We start from the raw sequence: 18607 nt of genomic DNA, 5'->3' as shown, positions 1-18607 counted from the left end.
GGTAGATGGAAAGCCTTCATGTAAATAGAAATTTGGACACTATATATGGCCATCTACTTTGCCATGTAAGATGGATCTATATTTATTTCTTGGCAGGGGCTCTCATTTTGGCTGATTGGTTAGGGGTTTATAGAAAAATAACACTAGTAATTTTGAGATAAAATCTAGGAAAACAGTGGTAGGATCTCTTAAAATGGGCAAAAGTATGGGAACATCTGGGTCCCATTGGTATACTAATCAAAAGACATACCTTGCAGATAATGTCTTCAATTATCAGGTAGATAATGTGCCCTTTCCTGTGAATGTTGTTCTTTCTCCTTGCTTGTGTGTTCAATGGCTTATATAGGCACTTTCTTAAGATGGAAGTTATGCAAAGGCTTAATAAGAAGAACTTTCCTTATGCAAAGTTCACCTGGCTAGCATCCAATGCTGAATGTCTAGTTTGCCAACAGAAGAGAATCAGGAACCTTCGTCATCTAGGGGCAGTTTCGTTATATTGGACCACTTCCAATTTAGAGAGCTAGGGATGTGTTTTAACTGGACAAAATATATATTTTTTTGTAGATTCAAAAACATAAAGACGACTATAAATTTTCCTCCAAGCCTTCCTCAAAGGACAATGAGAATTTACTATAGCAACTGTTGTACCTCAGACATTTCAGAAATAATTAGAAACTGGGTCTGAATGGATACCCTTTCCTGAGCACTCAAAAATGGTGGTTATGATCTAACACCTGTGGAATTAGTGGTAGACTGTCACCCAGCAACAGCCATATAGAAAAATGCAGTCATTTTTCAAAAGTTCAGTGATTATTTTAGTTTAAAAATAATAATCTCCAATGTTGTTCTTAGATAGTCCAAAAAACCAAGGGTTCACAGAGATAGAAAGAGCTCTTCTCATTATTATATCTTAAAGTCAGCCTGTAGAGGTTTTTCTTCCTATCCTCAACAACCTGGGACTCTGTTAGATGGCTTAATTTGAAAGGGAAGAATGCTTCCACCTTGGCATATAGGATAGGTGCCATCAAATTGAAAGTTAAGTCTACCATTTAGGATTCAGGGATCTCTGTGACAGTTCAGCTCTCAATTACTATGTAGATATTTGGGTTACTGCTAAATGATGGTCTTAGAGAGGACATTCTGGATCCCAGCAAAAAAAAATGGGGATATATATCTCATTACTTCCACATTAAATAGTAAATGTCAAAGGAAAGTTACAGTATAAGACTGCAGTTTCACTACATATTCAGACTCTCCAAGATTGAAGATTCAAATCAAGAGGTAAACAATTCCAATAAGCCACGGTGCTAACTATGCAAAGGCAAACACTGAATGAGAACTAGAAAGAAGGAAGAAGCATACTAGCTATGCAACATGACAGAAAACAGACTGCTCAGCTATGAATATTTTTAAAATATATATATATATATATATATATATATTTTAAATATATATATATATTTTTTCTTATCCCTCCCCTAATATGTGTTAGAAGGCCTTTCCTTACAGTCATATGTCTTCCATGGCTCCATCTACTAGAGAGCTCTTTTCTCAACAATCTAACTCCTATCAGATGGCCCCAACTTTTGGACTCTTATTTTCCCATTGTGCTTCCAATATAAGATGGTAGCAATGTCCTGCTATTATCCAGCTCTAGACTGTCTCTGTGTCTTCTGACACCTTAACTCTTCTAACATCTCTGTAACCATCTCCTTTAAGTCATTGTGAACAAAAGACCTAAAGCAGTTCTGTTTTCCTCCTGAAGTTATTAACATTTTCCTAACTTTACCTAAAGAAGTCAAACATCAGAGAAATTCACCAAATAACTGCTTTAGAATTTAAAAGCAGAGAAATAATTTCCCTTATCTACTTTTTCTCCCTTTTACCCAAAGGATACATATAGTATCCTCCTTTGCATATAGACTTTTTCATATAGACTAAAACTGTTCCCTAAATAAAATAAACAAACTATTGAGGTGATAAGCATGTATATGGTGGAACTCAACTGAAAAGCAAAGTCTGGAGAAATGGTAGAGCCTTCCTCTCATCACTAGTAATATTTGGCATCTTACCATGAGGAAAGGTACAGGAGGATAGGGGAGAAAAGGAAAGTCAGCATAAGTAAAATACACTGTTTCAAATCCAAAGTTCCATAATTGCTGCATTTACTGAGCCAAGGTTAGTATTTCATTCAGCTTAACCTCTCCATCTGCTCTGCTCCAGTTTTTCTGACATGTGAATCTCCCACCCACTAACAAAGAACCTACAGTCAGTCCTCAAGTCCTTTAGGTATAAACTGAGGAGTGGGATAACTGGCATCAAAATGGTGATTCTATTCCAACTCTTCTGAGCAATCTCCGTACTGCTTTCCAATTGCACCAATTTGCAGCCCCACCAGCAATGTCTGAGTGTACCTTTTCCCCCATATCCTCACCAACATTTATTGCTGTTTTTATTCTTGATAATTGCTACTCTTGAATGAGTGAGATGGAATCTCAGGATAGTTCTGAGTGCATTTCTCTAATTGCTAGAGATTTTGAGCATTTTTTTAATATATTTGTTGATCATTTGTATTTCTTCTTTTGTGAAGTGCCTGTTCAGTTCTTTGCCCATTTATGGATTGGGTTACTTAAGTTTCTGGGTTGTTGTTGTCATTGTTGTAGACACAATACCTTTGCTTTATTTATTTATTTTTATGTGGTGCTGAGGATTGAACCCAGTGCCTCAACATGCGCTAGACAAGCACTCTACCACTGAGCTACAACCCAGCCCTGCTGTTAAGTTTTTTGAGTTCTTTATATATCCTGAACTTTAATGCTCCATCTAATGTACATGTGGTAAAGATTTTCCTCCCATTCTGTAGGCTGTCTCTTCACATTACTGTTTTCATTGCTATGAAGAAGCTTTTTAGTTTGATTCCATCCCATTTATTGATTATTGATTTTACTTCTAATGCTTTAAGAATCTTGTTAAGAAAGTCAGTTCCTAAGCTTATATGGTAGAGATTTGGACCTACTTTTTCTATTAAGCACAGGGTCTCTGTTCTAGTGTCTAAGTCCTTGATCCACTTTGAGTTTTGTGCAGGGTGAGAGATAGGGGTTTAGTTTCATTTTGCTACATGGATTCCCAGTTTTCACGATACCATTTGTTGAAGAGGCTATCTTTTCTCCAATATATGTTTTTGGCACCTTTGTCAAGTATAAGATAACTGTATTTATGTGGGTTTGTCTCTCTGTCTTCTATTCTGTACCATTGGTCTATGTGTGTTGTGTTACTATGGCTCTGTAGTATAAGACCTGGTATAGTGATGCCACCTTCACTTTTCTCACTAAGGATTACTTTGGCTATTCTCTGTGTCTTATTTTTTCAAATAAATTTCATGGTTGCTTTTTCTATGAAGAATGTCATTGGGATTTTACTAGGGATGGCATTAAATCTGTATAAAGTTTGTGGTAGCATGGCTTTTTGACAATGTTAATTCTGCCTATCCAAGAGCATAGGAGATCTTTCCATCTTCAAAGGTCTTTTTCTATTTCATTCTTTAGTGTTCTGTAGTTTTTATTGTAGAGGTCTTTTGCCTCTTTTGTTAGATGGACTCCCAAATATATATATTTTTAATTTTCTAATTTCTCTTTCAGTGGATTCATCACTGATGTACAGGAACACATTTGTTTTATGGGTATTAATTTTTATATCCTGCTACTTTGTCAAATTCATTTATTTGTTCTAGAAGTTTTGTGGTGGAATTGTTTGAATCTTATAAATATAATAGAATGATATCATTGGTAAATAGTGATAAAGTTTTGAGTTCTTATTTTCCTATTCATATCTGTTTAATTTTCTTCTTCTGTCTAATTGTTCTGGCTAGAGTTTCAAGGACAATTTTGTATAAAAGTGATGAAAGAGGGCATCCTTATCTAATTCCAGTTCTTAGAGGGAATGCTTTCACTTTTTTTTCCATTTAGAATGATGTTGGCTTTGGGTTTACATATATAGCTGTGGTTACAATGTTAAGGTATGTTACTATTATCTCTAGTTTTTCTAGTGTTTTGAACATGAAGAGGCACTGTATTTTGCCAAGTACTTTTTAATGTATCTATTGAGATAATCATATGATTCTTGTCTTTAAGTCTACTGATGTGATGAATTAAGTGTATTTATTTGTATATATTAACCCAATTTTGCATCCCTGGGAAGAACCCAACTTGATCATGGTGCACTAACTTTTTAATATGTTTTTTCATGCAATTAGCCAGTATTATATTAAATATTTTTGCATCTATGTTCATAAGGAATATTGCTCTTTAGTTATGTTTTCTTGATGTGTCTTTGTTTGGGGCATCAGAGTGATACTAGTTTCACAGAATGAGTTTGCAAGGGTTCTCTCTTTTTCTATTTGTGGAATAACTTAAGATGTATTGGTATTAATTCTTCTTTGAAGGTCTTGTAGAATTCAGCTAAGAATTCACCAGCTCCTGGACTTTTCTTAATTAGTAGTTTTTGATGGTGTATTCTATTTAATTGTTTGAAATTGATCTGATTAAATTGTGCATGTTCTCCTGATTCAGTTTAGGTAGGTCATATGTTTCTAGAAATCTGTGGATGGCTTCAAAATTTTCCATTTTATTGAAGTACAAATTTTCAAAATAGTTTCTGATTATCTTCTGCATTTCAATTGTGTCTGTCATGTTATTTCCTTTTTGTCACTAATTTTAGTAATTAGTTTTTTCTCTCTCTCTTCATTAGCATGGCTAAGGGTTTATCAACTTTATTTTCTCAAAGAACCAACTCTTTATTTTGTCAATTTTTTCAGTTGTTTCTTTTTTTAAAAAAAGAGAAAGAGAGAGAGAGAGAGAGAGAGAGACAGAGAGAGATTTTTTTAATATTTATTTTTCAGTTTTCAGTGGACACAACATCTTTATTTTATTTTATGTGGTGCTGAAGATCGAACCCAGCGCCCTGGGCATGCCAGGCAAGTGTGTTACTGCTTGAGCCACATCCCTAGCCCTGAGTTGTTTCTTTTGTGTCAATTTCACCTCTGATTTTAATTATTTCCTGTCTTCTGCTGGTGGTATTGATTTGCTCTTCTTTTTCTAGGACTTTGAGATTTAATATTAGGTCATTTATTCATTATCTTTCTATTCTTTGAGTGAACAAACAGTGCAATGAACTTTCCTCTTAGCACTGCATTCATAGTGTCCCAGAGATTTTTATATGTTGTATCACTATTCTCATTTACCTCTAAGTATTTTTTTTATTTCATCCTTGACTTCCTCTGGTATCTATTTGTCATTCAATAGCATATTATTTAGTCTCCAGGTGTTAAAGTAGCTTCTATTTTTTATTTTATCGTTGATTTCTAATTTCGTTCTATTATGATCTGATAGAATGCAGGGTGGTATCACTATTTTTTTCATATTTCCTAAGAGCTGTTTTGTGGCATAAAATATGGTCTATTTTAGAGAAAGATCCAAGTGCTGCTGAGAAGAAAGGGTATTCAATCACTGATGGATGAAATATTCTATGTATGTCTGTTAATTATAAATTATCAATTGTATTATTTAGTTCTATAGTTTGTTTAGTTTTTGTTTGGACAATCTATTCATAGTAAGAGAGGAATGTTAAAGTCATTCAGTATTATTATGTTGTGGTCTATCTGTTGAAATTGAGTAGGGTCTCTTTGATATATGTAGATGTCCCATTGTTTAGGGCATCAATATTTACAATTGTTATGGCTTATTGTTGTATAATTCCCTTAAGCAGTATGAAATGTACTACTTTGTCCCTTCTGATTCACTTTGGCTTGAAGTCCACTTTATCTGATACAAGGATACAAACCCCTCTCTTGCTTAAGGGATCCATGAGAGTGATGTTTCCTTGCCATCCTTCCACCTTAGTCTGTGGATGTCTTTGCTTATGAGGTGAGTGTAAGAGAAATCTCTCATATGAGTGATATTCCTCCAAGGCTTGGGGATGAGAGCCATAGTCCAAAACCCAGTGTAAGCCTCTAATAAGAAATCGCACTGATGTTTGTTCTTTGTATCTGGAAAGCACAGTATCGATCAGTGCCTAATTTGCATTCTATGACATCAAGGGAAAAAGCTTACTCAAATGGAAAACTACTTCCCTTCTAACCATAAATGCAGATACTAGAATACAATAGCAGGAGAAATATTGGTCAGAAGTTCATTTTAATATATCACAAAGGGTGGCCTGACAGGAACAAATGACAAGTAAGGAAAAATATATATATATAGGAAGATACATCACTAGTGGGAATAAACAGAGGTGACCCACCAGGAAGTACTACTAAAGGAAAAAAATTCCTTAAAGGAGCCAGTATGGGAGTATGAAGAGGCTGACAGTGTTCATCAGAAAAGGGACTTTCAGTGTTATTTCTTTGAAAGACTAAGAAAAGTGAGAAGTTATACTATAAGAAAAGAAATAATGAGAGAGGACAAAGTGAGAAATAAGTAACAAGGACCACTGAATGTAAGCTAGGGAAGTGGCTACATTTAAAAAAGCAGTTTCTGTGCTCATGTAATTTGGATATTCCATTTCCTTCTCTGTGGTTTTAATCATGATAGTTAATTCTACAGTAAATTATATTTACTTAAAGAAAATGCATTTAAATGTTGTTTTGTGCAATTAATTTATACTACTAATTTACAGATAAAGCACAGAAAATAGAATTATGATGGTACTATATATATATATCAGTAAAGTGACCTGTCTCTTTATTTCCACAAGGTAGTCAATAAATAGCATCTAAAGTGAATAAAACATAAACTGGAAACTGAACTCAGGTACATTATAATAACAGCTGCAAGAAAATTATAAGAAAAATATTAATAAAAATGATTATTCAGTGAGGATGAGAAGGTTTCACTTTATCCTATACCTAGGCTCTTAATTAAGGCCTCATTTTCTTTTATTGAATTGTAGGTATTACATTAAATATTTTAATTCAATAACAAAAAAGGAAATACTATGCATAAATATATAATGTGCCTACTATATTATCATAGTTTTCATCACATTAAAAAATCAACCTTGAAAAAAAAATCAACCTTGCGTTTACTAATATGGTTTTATAAGCCATAAGCTGTTAATGAATAAATCAACACATCATTTCTAAGCATGATGCACTACCTGAAAGAATACTTATACCAAGAGAAGATGAAACATTCTTGATGACAATCACAACATCATCAAAAATTCTTAACTCTTATTTGCCTCTAATACCACAATCCATGAATTAATAGTGAAGATAGATAGAGTAAAACAGTAATTTGAATATCATCCAAAGATTATTTTGTCAAGAACTTAGTATAACCTATAACTGTTTGTTTATTTATTTGAATATTTATACAATAATTGATTCTAGTGTAAACCTTCAAGTGAAAGTTATTGATATTATCTAAGTAAATGCTATAACTTGAGTTTATAAAAATCTCTTCTTGAATTACTACTACTAACATTAGAATTATAAATATTTCCATTTTACAACAAATGCCAGATGTAGAACTCTCTGGCAACAATCATCTTTATAAGAAAATTCATTATCTCAGCTAGAATTTTCATAACAAGAAACTAAACCCCTTGTACTTCTTATGTAATTTTCTTTCTTCTTAAATTTCATTTCATTGACCAGATAATTTTAATTTCATTATTATGCAAGATTTAACTTATTGGTCTAATTGCAAAGCAAAAATACTCCAGAAACATACAAATTCTTAAATGAGGCATGATTCTGTTGCATGTTATTCTAAAGGAAAAGAAAACTGAGAAAAGTTAGAAATTCTACTATAAAAAAAGAGAAACTATAAGAGATGTTTTGGGAGTTATTTCTTTTATATAGGATTAATTTTAAGCAGAAAATTGAGTGTGGCACAGAGATGCTTTGAGGTGTCTTAAACACTAATAAAGCATGTGTCTCCAAATTAACTAGTTACTAGTAATAATTGTGGACTTCAATTTTCCCTCCATAAACTCAGAGGATTATTATATATAACCACTAAGTTTCTTTTCTAGTTAAAAAAATGATGCTATATGAGTGCATGGATCTAAATATGTGAGAATTAAGTATAAGTTAATGTATAAACATAAATAAATATCATACCTTTGCATTGTCTTTCATCTTTGTTTTACATTTGTTTTGTTCCCTGGCTTTACGAAGACCTTTCTGAGTAGGACCTTCTGGCATATTTTCTTTTTCAATACTGTGACCAACTACAAGATAATAAAATTTAATCTTAATTTTTGCAATAATTATTTTTTAAAAAAATACGATCATTTTCAAATGTTAATCATAGTCTTATTAATACATATATTTATTAAGTATTAAACAAATTACAGTCACACCAACCAAAATACTTTAAGTGGGGTCTTCAAAATTCAGGTCCCAAAAATGCAGGGTGGCATTAGAGGTTTTGTGTATTTATAAATAAAGTGAGAAAAGGCCAAGGCAAAGAAAAAGAAATAAAATTTTCCAAGTGGAATTATATAATAAATACAAGACTTTTAAAAGGAGAATTTCATAATAATAAAATTTTATTATCTATGATTCTTGATGTTTAGAGAAACAGACAAGAAAAAAAACACAAGGTACTATTCACATCTAGTTGTAACTCTGATTACCTAACTATCCAGGACTTCAGCAATCTTATAGAACCAAGTGTGTGTGTGTGTGGGGGGGGGGGGATTATGATGGGAAAAGTCCTTTCTTTCATATCTTTCCCTATTCATATTTAGGTACACATAATTTATACCTATATTTATAAATAAAAACTTGATTTCAAATAACTAATAAGGTTTTATTCATTAGCACATAAATAAAAGAAATTACTCAATGTCATAAATCACAACACTAGCTGGGCACATTGATGCATGCCTCTAATCCCAGCAGCCTGGGAGGCTGAGGCAAGAGAATAACAAGTTCAAAGCCAGTGTTGGCAATTTAGCAAGTCCTTAAACAACTTAGTGAGATCATTTTAAAATAAAAAATAAAATGGGCTAGGTATGTTGCTCAGTGATTAAGCATCCCTGGGTTCAATATCATTGGTGTCAAAAAAAAAATCACAATGCTAGATACATAATATAGAAAAGATTGCATACACAAAAATGCATGGATGATTTCAATGTCTAGGCCCTTTTAACAGATCTTGAGGTTATAAAAGCAAGGGAGCACACAACTGGCATTTATTTTTTTCTGGATATAACTTTTCCTATTAGTACCAGCTTTAGATAAAGCAGAAGATCCTCCAAATTACCTCCACAATAACAGAAAAACAATGTTCCATGAACCAGCATTACACAACAGAATTAGAAAGTCTTGAGTATCCAAACTGTCTGTCCTCTGGCAATGTTGCTACAAGTTACAGTTCCACAGTATCTTGGAAGTCAAAGTCTCAGATAAAGGCTGCAATTACAGCTTGCTGAGATAAAGAGAAAAATTTCACTTCTAATTCTCTTTTATTATAGTTGCCTCTTCAAAGACCAATTTTTCAACTGATAATAATTAAAAATATAATTAACATTCATGCTTAATTGATCTTTTACTATGTAACAGCCACTGTTCTAAACATTATGTCATGCGATTGTGTCAATATTCCTCTGCAGGTCACTGTCTTTTGTTCCCTTTATATACCTGAAGGGAAATTCATATAGTAATAAACACAAGGAAGAAAGGAGAAAGTAGTAAAAGAGAAACTCAGGATTCAAACAGATACTTGCATGAATCTGAGAAAATTTAATGTAGTATACAAGACATTACTAAGAATCACTTCATAAAAGAAAATTAAAAAACAAGAAAAAAGCAAATTTGATCAGGATAACACATGAAAGTATAAAATCCAAAAGGGCTTGGCCTATGAATGTATGTTGTTATTCCACAAGCAAAACAGAATTAGAAAAATGTATATTCTAATAAAATTTCATAAAAATATTTAACACTTCAAACAAAACTTGAGAACATTGCAGAAAGTACACTATACCAGAAGAGAGATAATGTTCTCAATTATTTCCCACTGTAGAAAGAATGAACATGATCTCTATTTCCCATCAAATAAATATTATTTATTTATATAAACATTTTTACAACAAATGAGAGGCTCAGACATTAAAGTTTGTGCCATATTCCTGTTTAAGTAATATAATTCTCAAATGCCACACAATACTTCTTAATGTTTAGTTCTATCCAAGCAAAGTCCATGTCTTCATCATAGCATCTTTTTTCCTATCATTTTATAATTCCTAATGACAAGGCCAAATGTACTGACTAGTGCAGCGTAATTTTACATAGATAAAATAATTTTTATGCAGATATAATCAACATTTTAAGAAATATATAATTCCTTAGAGATAAAAACAAACTCCAAATAAATAAGCACAGAAATTTTATTTATTGTACTCCAGTATGAAACTTCACCCATTCAATCATTCCTTTATTTATGTACACACTGAAACAACGTTCTTTGAACCTGCTGAGGACCCTGAATAAATATCAGAAAACTATGGAAAAATTCACTTAACAAATATTTATGAAGTACCTACCTTTGTAAATCCCTGACTCCTTTATAGACCAAACACAAATATAAAGAGAAATATTTAACTGTAAAAAGCTTTTGAAGAAATAACTCATAATTTAACCCAGAAGAATAAATAGAAAATATCTAAGAGATTAGGACTGGTGTAAAGTGAAATGCAGAAACCAAGCATATACCTAATTAGAATTCAGAAAAAGTCAAGAGTTAAAGGGGAAAATATTTGAAAAGATAGGATCTCTAAATTAAACCACATAGTCCACGTGCAATTCCAAGAGCAACAAAACATTAAAGTTAAAAAGCAGCAGTTAATTTAACTTTGTGAAATAAAGAGTTCTGTGCTTTACTATATGTGGAGTATAAAAAGGAGTACTATGTTCTCTTAATATATCAGTACTATTGATGTGGTGGATTACATTTATTGATTTCCTTATATTGAACCAGCCTTGCATCCCAGGGATGAATCCTATTTGATCATGGTGCACGATTTTTTTAATATGTTTTTGTATCCGCTTTACCAGAATTTTATTGAGGATTTTTGCATCTATGTTCATTAGAGATATTGGTCTATAGTTTTCTTTCTTTCAAGTGTCTTTATCTGGTTTAGGAATCAGGGTGATGAATTTGGAAGTACTCCCTCTTTTTCTATTTCGTGAAAAAGCTTAAAAAGTATTGATATTAGTTCTTCTTTAAAGGTTTTGTAAAACTCTGCTGTATACCCATCCAGTCCTGGGCTTTTCTTGGTTGGTAGTCTTTTGATGGCTTCTTCTATTTCCTCAATTGATATTGGTCTGTTTAAGTTGTGTATATCCTCTTGACTCAATCTGGACAGATCACATGCTAAGCCTCAGGCTAGCATCATTCTAAACGGAGAAAAACTGAAGGCATTCCCTCTAAAATCTGGAACAAGACAGGGAGGGATGCCTTCTCTCACCACTCCTATTCAACATAGTTCCCGAAACACTGGCCAGAGCAATAAAACAGACGATAGAAATTAAAAGCATAAAAATAGGAAAAGAAGAACTGAAATTAGCACTATTTGCGGATGACAAGATCCTATACCTAACGGACCCAAAAGGTTCTACCAAAAAACTTCTAGAACTAGTAAATGAATTCAGCAAAGTGGCAGGATATAAAATCAACACTCATAAGTCTAAGGCATTCCTGTATATCAGTGACAAACCCTCTGAAAGGTAAATCAGGACAACCACCCCATTCAGAATATCACAAAAAAAATAAAATACTTGGGAATCAACCTAACAAAAGAGGTGAAATACCTTTACAACAAAAACTACAGAACCCTAAAGAGAGAAATAGAAGAAGACCTTAGAAGACGGAAAGATATACCTTTTTCATGGATAGGCAGAATTAATATCATTAAAATGGCCATATTACCAAAAGTACTCTATAGGTTTAATGCAATGCCAATCAAAATCCCAACGGCATTCCTTGTAGAAATAGAAAAAGCAATCATGAAATTCACATGGAGAAATAAAAGACTCAGAATAGCTAAAGCAATTCTAAGCAGGAAGAGTGAAACAGGTGGCATAGTGATACCAGATTTTAAACTATACTACAGAGCATTAGTAACAAAAACAGCATGGTACTGGTACCAAAAAAGGTGGGTAGACCAATGGTATAGAATAGAGGACACAGAGGCCAACCCTCAAAATTCCAACTACCTTATATAGATAAAGGTGCTAAAAGCATGCAATGGAGAAAGGATAGCATCTTCAACAAATGGTGCTGGGAAAACTGGAAATCCATATGCAACAAAATGAAATTGAATCCCTTTCTCTCACCATGCACAAAAGTTAACTCAAAATGGATCAAGGAGCTAGGAATCAAACCAGAGACTCTGCATCTAACAGAAGAAAAGTTGGCCCTAATCTCCATCTCATGGGGTCGGTCTCCAAATTCCTTAATAGGACACCTATAGCACAAGAGTTGAAATCAAGAATCAACAAATGGGACATATTCAAACTAAAAAAAAAATTTCTCAGCAAGAGAAATAATAAGAGAGGTAAATAGGGAGCCTACATCCTGGGAACAAATTTTTACCCCTCACACTTCAGATAGAGCACTAATCTCCAGAGTATACAAAGAACTCAAAAAGTTAAACAACAAAAAAAAACAAATAACCCAATCAACAAATGGGCCAAAGATCTAAACAGACAGAGGAGGATATACAATCAATCAACAAGTACATGAAAAAATGCTCACCATCTCTAGCAATCAGAGAAATGCAAATTAAAACCATTCTAAAGTACCATCTCATAAGAATGGCAGCCATTAGGAAGTCAAACAATAACAAGTGCTGGTGAGGATGTGGGGAAAAAGGTACACTTGTACATTGCTGGTGGGACTGCAAATTGGTGCAGCCAATTTGGAGGGCAGTATGGAGATTCCTTGGAAAGCTGGGAATGGAACCACCATTTGGCCCAGCTATTCCCCTTCTCAGACTATACCCCAAAGACCTAAAAAGAGCATACTACAAGGACACAGCTACATCAATGTTCATAGCAGCACAATTCACAATAGCTAGATTGTGGAACCAACCTAGGTGCCCTTCAACAGATGAATGGATAAAAAAAAATGTGGCATTTATACACAATGGAATATTACTCAGCACTAAAATATAACAAAATCATGGCATTTGCAGGGAAATGGGTGGCACTAGAGCAGATTATGCTAAGTGAAGTTAGCCAATCCCTAAAAAACAAATGCCGAATGTCTTCTCTGATATAAGGGAGGTGACTCAAAACAGAGTAGGGAGGAAGAGCATGAGAAGAAGATTACAATAAAACAAGGAAAAGAGGTGGGAGGGAATGGGAGGGAGAAGGGGAATTGCAAGGAAGATGGAAGGAGACGCTCATGGTTTCACAAAATACATGTATGATGGTGTGAGGGGGAAGGGAAGAAAATAAAAGAGAGAGATAAATGTCACAGTAGAATGGGTAGAGAGAGGTGACGGGAGGGAAGGGGAGGGAAGGATAGGGAGGGCAGCAGAATACAACTGACACTAGGATTGTTGTATTTATACACATGGATGTATAACCAATGTGATCCTGCAATCTGTATACGTCAAAAAATGAGAATTCATACCCTATTGGATTCAAATGTATGATATGTCAAGATCATTGTATTGTCTTGAGCAACTAATAAAGAAATAATAATAATATAAATGTATAGGAGTACTATATTAAGGGTACTTTGCTTAACTACAAAGAATATTTATTTCATTTGTAAAACTCTGATGTCAACGTTCACAACTTTTCACTTTACCAAAAATGTCCAATTTCGAGTTAGTCATTCATTCTTAATTCATAATTTTCTATGAAAAATTATGATATATTAAGATACCATTAGGGCTGGGATTTTGGCTTAGTGGTATAGCACTTGCCTTGTGCATGTGAGGCCCTGGGTTCGAGCCTCAGCACCACATAAAAATAAATAAGTAAAATAAAGATATTGTATCCAACTACAACTAAAAAATAAATATTAAAAAAGATATCATTATACATATCATATTCTGCTTTGGAAATAGGCATTATTACATTCAAATACCAACCTATAGCAAACTAAATTAATATAAATAACAAGCATAATAATCAAAACCAGCATAAACTTTTTAAAAAATGCATAATTCACAAAACTTCAGTTTTATCTCATATTATGTAATAATAAGTGTTTTCTGAGAAGTTCCTGAGAAATATTTGATATATGTTACCTAACAATAAAAGTAAACATAATCCATAATTGTCAGTTTAAGTATCTAATCAATAATAATTTATTACTTTATAATGTCACCTAGGAATTTTTTATTAATCTATCTACCATACAAGAGATAAACGCAAAACTAAAAACCCTTTTCATGTGTGAAGGGTAGGTATTAAAGTAACAAAATTCTGTGTGGTAATAATTATGTGTGGCTTTTACAAAAATATAAAATTGTCTAAAATTTCTATAATCAACTTGGCACTTTATGGGCCAAAAACAAAGTACATTGAAAATTCTTTGATAACTCTGCTCCAAATCAATCCACTTTTTATCTTATTTCCCACATTTTAATTAAATAACAATAACTTCTCTTCTTGCTAAAGTTCAGAGAAAAAGACAATTTGTTGTCATCTAACCTCACAGTGTACACATATGATTTGAAGAATCTCAACTGCCATACAAATTTATTCCCCAAATAAATAAATTGATGAATAAATGAATAAATGAGTGGATGACAGAGGGAGGAGGATGAGCAGGAGGAGGGGAAGAAGAAGAGGAAGAGGACAGGAGGAGGAGGGGGGAGGAGAAAAATTAAGCTTAAATGAACAAGTGAAGAGAGAAGGAATAAAATATGAAAATCATGATAAATAAGTTAGTAATATATTTAATAGTTGTGGGGCTGAAGGTGTAGTTAGTGGTAGAAAATTTCTTTAGTTGAGGTCCTAGTTTTAATCCCTATCATCTCAAAAAAAATGTGGAAGATGGCAAGATTTATGAAGAGCCATCATTAATCCAACTTTTTAAAAAGATAAATCCCCTTGGTAAGTAATATCCCAAGTTCAGGCCGCTGGAGCACCGAAAGAGTCTTGAGATCACACAATCAAATGCTGAGATCAGAACCTTAGGTAAAGGTACTGCAACTATAGTATCTAAAATTAGAGAGTATGTTTATAAAGTGCAAAAATTTATTCAATATAGATTTTAAAGTATTTATTTTGTTCAGATAATTGGGATATGCAACTAAAATAAAAACTATTTCTTCATGTTGTGTAAGAATTCATTCCTTTCTACTAAGTCATTTCAAATTAGCACAGATCAAAACACAATTGCAAGCTTGATCTTCAAAGTAATTTGTAAATTATCAGTCTAGAAAAACATGCAATATGTTCTTTTATACATTGAATTGAGTACAAGGAGCTAATATCATATAGGAGCTATCTGAAACCACCACTATATTTTGATGAAAATGTCAAGGATAACTATATATAATTATAAACTATTAGAAAAAGAATGAATGAATCATTAGAGATCAATGATTACAACAATAAACCCAATATGCAATGTTCTTCAATCTTCAAGACACCATGTTTATTCTTTTTTACAATTTTAGTCATTTAGGAATTGAATTCCTAACAGTTTTTGTTCAATAAGGCAATTCTGTTTTTGTTTGATTGTTTTGATATTCTGATATTCTTGGCTTAATTTTGTCCTTTATTTGGGTAGTTTTATGTAAAGTCCTAAGGTACTTCTTACTTAGCAAAACTTAAACTCTGTCTCTTCTAAAACTCATGTGTAAGCTTTGTTTCTGCTTTTATAGCATCAGTATAGGATACTGAATATTAATGTATTGTAATAATGTGTGAAAGAGTTCTCCCCAACTAGGGATAGTTGGAATTGGAAATGTTTATCATCACTGCCTGGCCTACAGAATTTCTAGTCTGTTCTTAGTCCTGTAGACTTTTATCCCTCTGTTAAGTCTCAATCTACATGCAGCCCAACCATCAGCTACAGACTTATAGTTACTGAGACCCTCTTTTGAGTTCCCTCTTCTCTAAAGCACTTTCTTACAGATTCTAAAGTTATGAACAATGTTATCTGCCTTTTCAGTTTTCTTTTTGGCATCCATTTCCAAGAAGCTTGGCTTGGAAATTTCCTCAAGCATGGAGTCATGATTGAAGGTAGATAAGTTCCTTCTGCAATCTGAGATGTCTGTTTTTCAGATGCTAATAGTTGCCTCATCTATAGCTTACTTTTGGAGTTATTTATGAAGACAAAGCTAGTCTGGTACCTGGTACTCCATCATGATCAGAACAGAAGTTCTTCCAAGATGGCTGACTCACATAGTTCTCAAAAATATTTGGGCTGGGGATGTGGCTCAAGTGGTAGCACGCTTGCCTGGCATGCGTGCGCCCCGGGTTCGATCCTCAGCACCACATACAAACAAATATGTTGTGTCTGCCAATAGCTAAAAAACAAATATTAAAAATTCTCTCTCTCTCTCTCTCTCTCTCTCTCTCTCTCTCTCTCTCTCTCTCTTTAAAAAAAAATATATCTATATATTATCATGTCTGCATTTCCTTAATTGTTTAATTAAAATTTTGCTTTGTGAAATAATTATCTCCCCACTTACTCACTTTTAAATATCTCTAGAATGTTGATCTCTGATAATATTAAGAAATCATCCCCAATATTAAGCTAGAATTATATTTTACTTTTACCTTTAATTTCAGGAATATGAAAATTATGTCCTACGTCTATGTTCTTCAGTGTTGCTTGAAGTCCAGAAATCTAAAAAGAAAAAAAGTCAAATATATAGGGTTATGTACTAAATGACTTTAAATGGCTAAGTAAAATAAAATGATTGAAAAATATCAAAAATATTATTTCTCTTGAATAAAAGCCTATAATTTTAAATGTCAAACATGAAGTTTAACAAAAGGAAAATAATTTTTAGTCAATATTGAATTCTGCAGGCAATTATTAATTATCATGGATAAGAAACTGAAACATTATTTTACAACACAGTTTTATCATAATTCAGCTCTCTACTTTGAGAGAGGTTTGTCCTCGGTTTATATTTCTTCATGATAACTTATCTTCTATCTAAAAACCGTGAGGTTAAGTATTATTTGGAAAAGTAAAATATGAAAAGACTGTTTATGCACCTAAACCTCTTAGTTCATTTCCACCCACAGATACTCCATTTTATTAAATATGTCTTATAATTAAGAACATTTGTTAGCTGGGTGGCATATCATTTGCCTAAACAATAGATTTAAATTTAAAATCAGCCTTAAAAAGCTATATCATCCCTCATTGTACATGATTATGCAAACACAAAATACCATCTGTTTAATTATACACAGAAATACATTTTTATACTATCACTGAATAGCAATATTTCTTTATTAATAAAAATTGCAGATAATTTATAATCAATAGATTAGTGTTAACGAAATGCCTGTGATTAAAAAAAGTAACAGATTAATATCAATTCTTACAGATCAGATGGATTATAAATTTTAAAAATAAATTTCTTATTTAAATAGCATAGGATTTCCAGAATAGTTGCTAATATATGGCCAAGAGTTCCTGTATGCCTACAGCCTATTTCCCCTGTTAATATGCATTAAGATGGTACATTTATCACAAACAATAAACCAGTATTAAGGTCTGCTGAAGTCCCTTTCTGTTGGATTTTGTTAATTTTTATGTTCTAGGGGCCGAACCATAACACTACATTACATTCACTTTTTACATCTCTCTAGCTTTCTCTGGATCAGGGTGGTTCTTTAGACTTTCCCTGATTTTAATGGCCTTAAATATATTTTTTATTTAAAAAAATATACATATATATATATATATTAGTTGTAGATGAAACTTTATTTTAATATATTTATTTATATACAGTGTTGGGAATCAAACCCAGTGCCTCACACACACTAGGCAAGCGCTCTACCACTGCGCCACAACATCAGCCCAGGCCTTGAATACTTATAAATACTAATCAAGTAATATTTTACAGAATGGCCTTAAATTTGGGTAGTCTGATGTTTACCCCATAGTTAAGCTATACTTATAGGATTTGGCAAAGAAGACAACAGAGGTGAAATGCCATTATAAGCACAACATATCACAGGTATATGCTGCCAACATGACTTAAAACTTATTATGTTAACCTTGATCACCCAGCTAAGGTAGTTTACCAGGTTTCTCTACTCTAAAGTTACTTTTCCCCTTATATCTATTGTACTTTTGAAAGCAAGTAGTGAAGTACAGCCAGTACTTCATAGATAAGTTGTCCAGATCCATCTCCTTCAGGGAAGGATTATCTACATATATTATGTAATATTCTCCTGTATGGGAGATTTATCTATTCTCCTCCTGCTTATTTATTCAATGATTTATTTATACCATTGTAGAATTAGAGATATTTATTTTATGCTTTGAGTAATAATCCAATACTACATAATTTATATTGTTGCTTAAATTGTGACAACTTTAGGATCCTAAAAAAGAAGAATCTCACTCAATTTTCTTTCCCTCATGTCCCACATCAGGGC

General features: G+C 32.8%; 1 protein-coding gene across 1 annotated transcript in view; it reads right to left on the bottom strand.

The window, feature by feature from the left end:
* Positions 1 to 18607, bottom strand: part of Spag16 (sperm associated antigen 16) — a 917689-nt gene that overhangs the window by 833962 nt on the left and 65120 nt on the right. The window contains exons 8-9 of the mRNA XM_077799366.1: positions 16763 to 16832; positions 8123 to 8232 (exon numbers count right to left, since the gene is read on the bottom strand). Coding sequence (XP_077655492.1) covers positions 8123 to 8232; positions 16763 to 16832 — 180 coding nt within the window. The remainder of the gene's footprint in view (positions 1 to 8122; positions 8233 to 16762; positions 16833 to 18607) is intronic.

This window comes from Urocitellus parryii, chromosome 1 (assembly GCF_045843805.1).
Source record: "Urocitellus parryii isolate mUroPar1 chromosome 1, mUroPar1.hap1, whole genome shotgun sequence".
Taxonomy (NCBI): Eukaryota; Metazoa; Chordata; class Mammalia; order Rodentia; family Sciuridae; genus Urocitellus; species Urocitellus parryii.
The sequence above is the reverse complement of the archived record's forward strand: the minus strand, read 5'-3'. Positions and strand labels throughout refer to the sequence as shown.